This window comes from Sphaeramia orbicularis, chromosome 5 (assembly GCF_902148855.1).
Source record: "Sphaeramia orbicularis chromosome 5, fSphaOr1.1, whole genome shotgun sequence".
Classification (NCBI taxonomy): domain Eukaryota; kingdom Metazoa; phylum Chordata; class Actinopteri; order Kurtiformes; family Apogonidae; genus Sphaeramia; species Sphaeramia orbicularis.
Window position 1 is genome coordinate 17,091,739 of NC_043961.1, and position 9,928 is coordinate 17,101,666.

The 9,928-nt window shown below is 36.2% G+C and overlaps 1 protein-coding gene across 1 annotated transcript; it reads right to left on the reverse strand.

Moving 5' to 3' along the window:
- Positions 1–7,599: 7,599 nt before the first annotated feature.
- ppp1r3db (protein phosphatase 1, regulatory subunit 3Db) lies at positions 7,600–9,476 on the reverse strand. Its single transcript, XM_030134190.1, has 2 exons — positions 9,200–9,476; positions 7,600–9,078 (listed from the first exon to the last, which is right to left on the reverse strand). Exon 2 carries the CDS (start codon positions 9,057–9,059, stop codon positions 8,157–8,159), a length of 903 nt encoding a protein of 300 aa, XP_029990050.1. The 5' UTR covers positions 9,060–9,078; positions 9,200–9,476; the 3' UTR covers positions 7,600–8,156.
- Positions 9,477–9,928: the final 452 nt, after the last annotated feature.

A 9,928-nucleotide genomic window follows, 5' to 3' on the forward strand; every position in this document is an offset into this window, starting at 1 on the left:
GGAAATATTAATCCAAAACATCACAGGACTGACTTTTACTGTACATTATGCTGATAATACATACATGAGTGGGATATTCTGGGTTTGGGCCAAAGGTGGACACACTCACCGACCATATGTTCAGTTTACGGCCCGTTGTCGTGACGAGTTTGTGGTTCAGAATAGGTTTCTGGGCATAAGTCCTGTCATATTTTATAACATCTTTTTTTCTATACAGTCCACCCCATGGAAGGTGACGTACTTGTACTCATACTTCTATCTTATGCAACTTTACTTTAACACCAATATATTTCATAGGTAGATACTACAATTTTCTTTTTCTTTATTGACTACATTTTTTAGTCACATGTTTAATGTATATATTCATAGACTACTTTGTTGAATGATAAAGCATTTATATATGTGGCAGTGATATTAAATCACATATACAGACCCTCTTCCACCTCATTAACTTCCCGAGTCATCCATCAAAATGGAGCAAAAATGAACAAAACTAATCAAGAAAATGAACAAAAGTGAATAAAATAATCAACAAAATGAATGAAAATAAACAAAAATAATCAACAAAATAATCAACAAATTGAACAAAAATAACCAAAATGATCAACCAAATTCCTTGTCCATCATTCTGTTTGTTGGTTTATTATAGCCTAGTTCTAATGTCCACATTATGCATTTGTCTCTGTATTTAGAGCCAATCTGATATGTGAAGTATGAACTGCAGGAAAAACTACAGTTTTAAGGTAAAAACAGCTTCTATAAACCACAGTGGTCATATTTAGTTGGCCTCCCTTTGTATTTGTCATGTCTTTAACCCAGATAATATGACATTTATGGCATTAATTTACTAAATCATCAATCAAAATGAAGCAAAAAATGGACAAAACTAATCAACAAATGAACAAAATGAGCCAAAAAATCAGGAAATTCAACAAAAATTTAAAAAATAACAAGCAACATGAGTAAAAATGACTTTTAAAAAGCACCTAAAAGAACAAACAAAATCAACAAATTGAAAATTACCAAAATAATCAACAAAAATTCCTCGTCCAGCATCATATTTGTTGGTTTAGTGAAGTTCTAATGTCCATGCATATTTCTGCAATTTATGTTTGTGAGTTACATAGATTGGCTAGCCATTAGCTGCTTAGCTACACTGTAAAAAAAAAAAAAAAAATCCTGTTGTTTTTACGGAAAAAAACTGGCAGCTGTGGTTTCCAGAACAATACTGTAAAAAACACATCCAACTGTAAACATATTTACAGAGTAACATGTAGATTTAACATTTTAAACATGTAGATTTAACTGGTAAATGGACTGCACTTATTTAGCACATTTTCTACACCTTCATGGTGTCCAAAACACTTTCCAAATCCACCAGGTCCACCAGGGAACAATTCAGGGTTCAGTGTCTTCCACGAACACTTTGACATACGGACAGTCAGAGCCAGGATTCGAACCACCAACCCTTTGGTTATTGGACCAGCCGCTCTACCAACTCTACCAACCCATTAATTTACAAATATAAAATGTTACATTGTTAAATGTTTACTTTTTTTTTTATAACTTTTTTATATATGTATTAGAAAACAGCAAATATGCTGTTATTTCAACATTGTCTTGCAATTTAAACTGTACCACATTATTTTTCAATTTACAGTTTTATTTTCTAAAAACAATAGAAATACATCATTTCTACATCCAAATCTGGTTTTGTTCAAATACTCTTCCTGTAAGAACTACATCTATATTTGATTTAATCATTAACACAAAAATCTTTTCAAATAAACAATTTTGCATTGTATTGTCACATACATTTTTTTCATGTTGCAATTTTACAACTTTTTGGTGTTAATTCTACAGTCATTTTTTACAGTGTAGTATTCAGCATTAATTTATATTTGCACATACAGTCCCGTGCAAAAGTTCTGGTCCATCATTCTGTTCTTTGGTTTATTATAGTTCTAATGTCCACACATACGCATTTGTCTCTGTGTTTAGATCCAATCTGATATATGTGAAGTATAAACAACAGGAAAAACCACAGTTTCAGGGTAAAAACAGCTTCTATAAACCAAAGTGGTCGTATTTAATGTGACCTCCCTTTGTATTTATCATGTCTTTAACCCTTTAGTTCAGACAATATTAGATTTATGGACAATTTACTGATGTTTTATACCAGGTTTAATTCAACACGTCAGATGTTTCTAATAGCTTTAGTTTGCACTGCTTCTTGTCATGGGGTCAGAAGTCACAATAAATAGTCACTTTTTAACCCATTTAATTCAGTTTTTTTTGTGTGTGTATTTTAAGGCTGTGCACATATTCCCTGTATTTTCTTGCTGTATCTAAAGAAAAGAGAATCAGACATAAATATGTACGATCATCTCAACCCTGAAAAACAACACAGCTAAGGTTGGACTAAGACTTTTGCACAGTAAAACACTGACAAGAACAAAACTAAATGATTTTACATACTTTTAATTCTTTAAGTTTGAACACAGAATAGATCATTACTACAGAAAGTAAAAGATTTAACTATTTCTTCCACCTCTGAGAATTTGTGCAGTTTTAAGTTCTTCTGACAACATTATACCTTAGTCTAAAACATTGAAAAATCAAACAAAAGCCATAGTAGCTGTGTCTGATATAATATGACTTGCCACTGTGATGTAGGATGTTTTTTTTCATCATTATTATTAAATTAGATGAAAAAAAAAAGTTTGTCCAGATAACTCCATTCTGGATTGTATATTCCTAAAAAAGAGAAAAAAAATTTCTTGTCTTTAATTTACCTGTGTTGCATAAGCGCAACGTCAGTTACTTAACATCTGTCTGCATAAGTTTTTTTCTAAAATAATATATTAATATTAATGTGGCAGTAAACAAATACTCTTTTCAAGACATAAGCTGTAAACAAACCATATCCATGTATCACAGTGACTTAGTTCTTTATTCACACAGACTTATAATAGTATTTTAATGATGTAATACAAAATGGCTGTGGAAGCTCATAAAGATGCATTCATTTTCCCAATTTAATCCCAGCCGTTCCCCAGAGCGAACGTCATTATTGAATATCATGTCGGCTCCTAATATGGTGCTTTCTTATATAACAACCGGCAGCAAAATGACAGCCCCAAATAAAGGCACAGCACTGCACGGACATGTACAACAACAACAACAACAACACCACACTGGCGTAAGTGGCTAAAGCTACACAAAAGAGCATTAAATAAGAGTAAAAAGGGAAGCCAGGTGTCCCCAGGGCACCCAGAGAGGGGTAGAGGGGGTTGTTTCTGGTTCAACTTTTAACCCTTTAACCCCTGACGTGTCTGTGGTGAGCGTTCTGAATGTATGATTTATTTGAAATGTTCATAAAAATGCAACTGTTTGCTCAATAGGAAAAACTTCAAAACGTGCTGAAAGAATAGATCTTGTTCTTTCCATAGACGTCTGAGCATGCTCAGTGCAGCCCCTGTCACCTGTGAAATGGGGGGTAAAACACAGAGTAGTGAGTGAGATTATACTACAGGGGTGTCAAACTCAGATCCTCGAGGGCCGGTATCCTGCATGTTTTAGATGTTTCCCTCTTCCATCACACCTGGAAGCCATTACATCATTATCAGGCTTCTGCAGAGCATGATGATGAGCTGATCATTAATTGAACCAGGTGTGCTGGAAGAGGGAAACATCTAAAACATGCAGGATACCAGCCCTCGAGGACCGGAGTTTGACACCTGTGTTATACTATAAAAGTAGATAGTTTAAGCGTTTTTTTTTTTTTTGTTTACACTGTTTTCCTTGTGTTTTTTGTTTTTACTGTTGTTTCCAGTGCTGTGGTGATTTTCATTTATTTATTTTTTTATTGTGTTTTTATGGAATTTTGACCATGTAGCTGCTTTTTAGAGTTCAACCTGGTATCAAAAAGCAACTGGACTCATTTATTAAAAAAAAAAAAAAAAAAAAAAAAAAAAAAGCCCTAAACAAAAACTGGTGGGCCCAAATTCAAATCCTTGTTCATTGTGTTCCAGTTCACAGTTCATGTTCAACATCCTAAATCTCTTATTGATGTACATTCTGAGTGCCTTATTTAGTCCAAACCTGTCAAACTTCAGTTACTCTCTTTGTCTTTTTCTGTTAGTCCACCCTGTTTTGACCCTAAAACACACAGTAAAGCAAAACCACTGAAGAAAAGGAACACAAGCACATACTCACAGCAGCTTTTATGACACTGAAACAGACGACAATTCACAGCAGCACCTTTACCTGGAATCATGGCTCAGGGGTTAAAGGGTTAAAGGTTTAGAAGAAACACTGACTCCTTCTCAGTGCAGAAGAGATGCAGGGGCCTGGCAGTGTTGTAGTTGTAGATGCAGTTGTGTAAATGCCCACTGTGTCATCGTCTGTGAATCCAGTAATTACCACCAACCTACAGAGACCCAGCAAATAAAACAACAGCAGAGTGTTGCCAGGCTGTGGGCGCCCTAAGAGAGACGCTGCATGTTTCTGCTGGGACTCCTGGTCCATGATCAGAGCTTTATTTTTCTAACACCAGCTCCTTAAGTTCATCACCTGTCCATGATTTCTAACAGATGCTGCTAATATATAAAATACCTTTAAAATATTAAAATAAAGGACATTAAATTAGCACTGCTCTAAAACAGTGGGATGTTGAGGATCACAAAAGGTCCACTGACGTGACTTTAGAGAGTTGAGTAATGGCGCCATCTAGTGGCCTTTCGGGGACAGCACCCATTGTAACTGCTGCCATTTGTCCATTTTTAATAAATTAAAGGATTTCAGTAAAATTCTGCACAGTCTGACTTAAAATAGGTTTGTTCTTTCTCTCTAGTGATCATAATTCTGAACACAGGCCTATAAAAATGTTTTCTAGTGGTAAGAACTTTGTCACAGACAGCCATTTTCCATATGTTTTGTTTTCAAAGCTGTAATACAGTAGTCGGGGAAAAAAAGTTTTCATACATCACAAATATTATTAAATATTTAAGGAAAAATCTTTTGTGTTTCAAAAAGCTTGGTTGCATCAGACAGATACAAACAAATGCCAATGATTTTTTTCTTTTTTTTTTTATTGTTAACAAGAAAAAATGACAATTTCTTGCTAGTTTCAGCATGTCATGCCCTGGATGTGTTTCATTATTTTGCTGAAACAAACATTCAGTTTTGACCTTTGTGGCACAGTGCACATGCAGAATGGAACAATACTTGGTTCACTTAAGTTTAATGACTCAACAGTGATTCTTCATGCAATATATCACAAATGCATGGGCGTTCAAAACTTTTTCCATTGCTGTCTTTTTTTTTTTTTTTTTAACAAATTAAAAGATTTCAATAAAATTCTGCAGAGTCTGACCAATAAATATATCTCTTCTCTCTAGTGTTAGCCACTCGATCTAGTTACAAGACACATCGGCCAGTCTAGCACACCCATATTTATTCATTTTAAAGCTAAAATATGTAATAATTCTCCATTAAAATTTCTCACATGACAAGGTTATTTTTTGTTCACTTCTGCACTTTTTGTATCATTATATCAAATGTTTCCAACTGAAAAAGCTCCTTTCATTTTGTCAAAATATCATTTCATTACTGAATCATGGTAAACACAGATATGATGCTAATGGTAATGTTATATAAAATGCCAAATTAAGTCAGCAGTAAGTTTGCCTTTAACATTAAATAGGCTAATGCATCTGCTACAACATGAAAACATCACAACATTTGCTTATGGTCATGGGTTGATGAGACGTTTGTGTTGGGGTATGTTTTGTGGTGGAATCAACCATTTATTGATCTGAGCTGCCTCAATTTGTAAACTAACATTTGACATTTGTTTTATGACATCTGTCATAATTATTTTGTTAGAAAAGAAACACCTGAATTCAACGCGTCCTAATACTTTGTCCATATAGTGGTTTATGCTATGAGGCTAACAATACGTTATATATACTACATATTCCGTTATTACTACATTAACTGTAAACATGGATTCTTCCTGAGTGGCGAGTGATTAAAAACAACAACTCCCATGATGCAGCTGTACTCCACAAGTTTTCTGTTATTGATTTGACTGAGAGTCCTGTAGCAGCAGATATTTACCCATAAAGACCCAAACATCATCCAGTGATCAAAACGATCTACTGATGTAACTATTTAATACTGTTGATCCACTAATCTAATCAATACATATAAATAATTGGTGTAAAATACAGTTTGTCATCTTTTCATGGTCATCAGATATGACCCATTCGGACGTTCAGAGGTTCCATAGTGAACGTGGAAACACTGTTATCTTCTACAACATTGATTCACCAGTAAACCCCATGGAGTTAGATTTTACTGAAAAAGTCACTTTTTCTTCAGTTTTCTCATTTTTTAAAAAATAATAACCCTCAACTTTACTCTGAGCTTTTATGTGCATTTACATGATCAGTGTATTAAATATGGGAAAATACCCAATTTCCACAGGAAAAATGCAAAATATGTGTGATTATTTTATAATAAATGGTGAAAAATTATTTAAGAAATGCTAAACACAGAGAAAAAAATCATTTGAGAACTACCACAAAAGTAGCACTGGGTCTTTATGGGTTAATACATACTAAGTACTAAACTTACAGGGACGTGAAGGTACTTTCTTTGTATTTTATTGAGGGATTGTGACAAACAGACACTTTAGTTTTCTTTCATTCATGGTGTCAGTAAAAACTCTGTACACACTCTGTATTTTGGGGGTGTTTAGAGGCCTAACACAGATGGAAATATGCCCTCCTCCTGAGCCAAACTCCTCAGCCTTCCAGGACCCTGACTGGAATCTGGGCTCTCATATCAGTGGAAAGTGTGGTGAAAGGTCAATCCTGTCGGGATCCCAGTGCAACAGCAGAGCCAACACTGCTCCCAGCGATCTGCCCCCAGAGACAAAACAAGCTCCTGGAGAATGGGGTCAAGCCCCGTCGGTCAGAGTGAAAAGTCAACCACAAGCACAAAGAAGCCGCTGGGTTTGCCATTGCTAAGCCCTCTCTTTGGTTGACATCAGCAAATATTTGTGGGTTTATGTAGCTAATGCCGTGTTAAGGTACAGCAGTAGGTGTTTAATTCTGCAGACATGGTCAAATGTAAAAGTATTTTGCAGCTCTGTATAAAACCAATCGGAATTTAACCCAAAAATCCCCTCCTGTTTTAAGCATTAAGTAAGTATTATCACGTGCATGTGCAAATATATTTTAAATATGTAGAAAATCTATACATTTAAATTTAAATTTATATAAATACTTGTTTTTTTTTTGTCTTTATATTTTGTTCCACAACTGTATATTTTCTGTTTTCTGTCTTTCCTGCACTTTATTTTTTATCTAATTTTATCTTATCTTATCTTTTTTATGTATATAAAAAAGATTCATGTAGTTTATATAAGGCCTTTTTACTTCCCTGAAATTCCTTTTTTCCAGTTTGTTTGCATTCAACAGACAACAAAACATTTATTATTATTATTATTATTATTATTATTATTATTATTATTATTATTATTATTATTATTATGTAGTGCTTTTCTATTCTTAATACTAAGTGCTTACATCGGATCCATTATTCATTCAGTCACTTGATATAATATTTTGCTGTTAACCTTTTGTTGAACATTAACACAAATTTGTGCTAATGGTAGTTAGCACTGTACACTGTTCATGGTAGAAGAGCAGAAAATAGGAACTGAAGAAGTCAGAACTGAGCATAAGGATGTTCCGTGGAAGACTGCAATTGAGACAATCAGGGAAGTTGCTCATCTGTTAAGGTCTATTATGATCTGGTGAGATATTGGAAATAAAGATATTGTTTAAATATCTTCATACTGCACCTTTAAACTTTTTCTCAATCATCAAAAACTGCCCTTAGTGGAAATTTTGTGTAAGAGTTAATAAAGTAAGAGTGCAATATGATCACCAGAATATTGCTTCATACATTATATATAATGTAAAGCCTTAATGCACATACATTAAACTGTTCATATGTCAGACATTTAGCAGTAACAATAATCAGGTACATTCTATTACTGCTTTAATAAAGTACAGAAAACTTAGTTGAATGCCCTTTGGCTTGTTATTAATATCTGTGTTACAGCTCCCCCATGTGGCCACTCAGGTAAAATGCAGCATGCTATCCTCACACTCCCTCGGGACAGTCACTTTGTAACTGTGGCATGACAGTTTGTAATTTTGCCCATTGTTGTTGTCCCAATAATCAGATCCTTTTACACGGTAGCAGATGGCGAATTCCAGCATGGCTCCTGGCTGCAGAATGAAAGGTGGGACTGGGAGACGGAATCGGAACATATCTGTTTCTGGACCATCACAGTCCCAGCGGGCCCCACTTGATACCCAGGATGCTGTTGTATCCGTGTGCGTCCTCCAGTTGGTGAAGGAGTAGTGCACTGTGACCTCCTTCTCGTAAGCCAAATTAAGTACTTGTATGGTGCCTGTTATGCCCTGATCTGAACACACAACCTGCTCCAGACTGACACTCTGAGTGCAGAGACGACCCAGGAAGTCTGGATGAGCTCTCATGTTCTCAGGGAAGCAGGGTTTGAAATAAGGAAGGGACAGCTCCAGTGATTTCCTAAAGGCCATTTCAGAGCTCATCAGTAGTCTGAACATGACATGTTGGGGTATTAGAGGGTGTTCTTGGACTTGGAAGAGCTTCACCTCCTCTAGTTCAAGACCCAATGCATCCACAAAGCGTACCTGCACACTCCTGCACTCCCTCTTCTTTTCTGCAGACAAAGGAAGCGACTGAGCCCGTCTCCTCATGATGGTCTTGGTCGGGGGACTGACTGACTGGCTGGGCTTTGACTCGGGCTGGTTGACTGAGGAGGGTCTTGGAGCTGGAGGACGGATCCGGACCGGGGCTTTGGGCGGTTGAGGCTTGGGGTCATAAATGTCCCGAAGACGGATGGTGGTGTTTCGAGGCATGTGCACACTATTGGATCCGGTTCTTTTCTCACTTGAACCTCTATGCTGCCATTTCTGACAAGCTTCAGCCATGTTTGCTGCAGTAACACACCTTCAGAGACAAACAAACCAATACATGACCCAAACATACCTTAGACCTGTATAGGCTCAAAGGTCAATTCAAAGCACCAAGTTTTTTATGATTTTAGTTGCATGTTTAAAGAGATCCAAACCTTTACAGCAGGATTTCTTGTCTTCTGTTCTTCAGCTGTCCTCTTGCATTGACGTTACTAGCAGCAAAGTTCAACCTAACTGCAACAAGATGACAGAAGCCTCTCTATGCCAGGAAATACCAGCAACACTCAGCAAAACAGCAAACAAACTCAACATCATGAGCAAAAAGAGTGAAATAAGCATCTGCAAACCACAAACAGGAGATAGTGTGGTCTGACAGAAGTCTAATGACAACTAGAAGTGGAAAAAAAACTGTAATCTACGTCTCGCAACTGATTAGGGTTAGCACTCAGCCCTTGACATATAACATGAGACCTTAACTGGGGATGGGTGGTGTAGAGTGAATATTTATAGTAGGTAGTGGACGCTGCGCCCCTCTGTTCTGAAGGATGCCTGCTGTTCCTGCTTGTTTATCGTCACTGACATGAAAAGCCAGCTGTGTACAAGGTTAACTTGGGCCAACTCGGTCACATTGTTTTCATTTGCAAAATGCACTCGTTACATTATGCACCCTTTAGTCTCATTATAGACTGAATGTTCGACACATCTCTGCACTGACATTTGTATTATTAACAGGATGATTACAGTGGAATCGCATGATCTTGACCTGTATTTCTTAGTCTTTTTTTTCTCTTTAAGTTTTTAATTCCCTGGTTGACTTGAGGGAGTCAAGATTTATGGAATAATGATTTGAAACATGCAGTAGATATGTGTCCATCATCCATTTG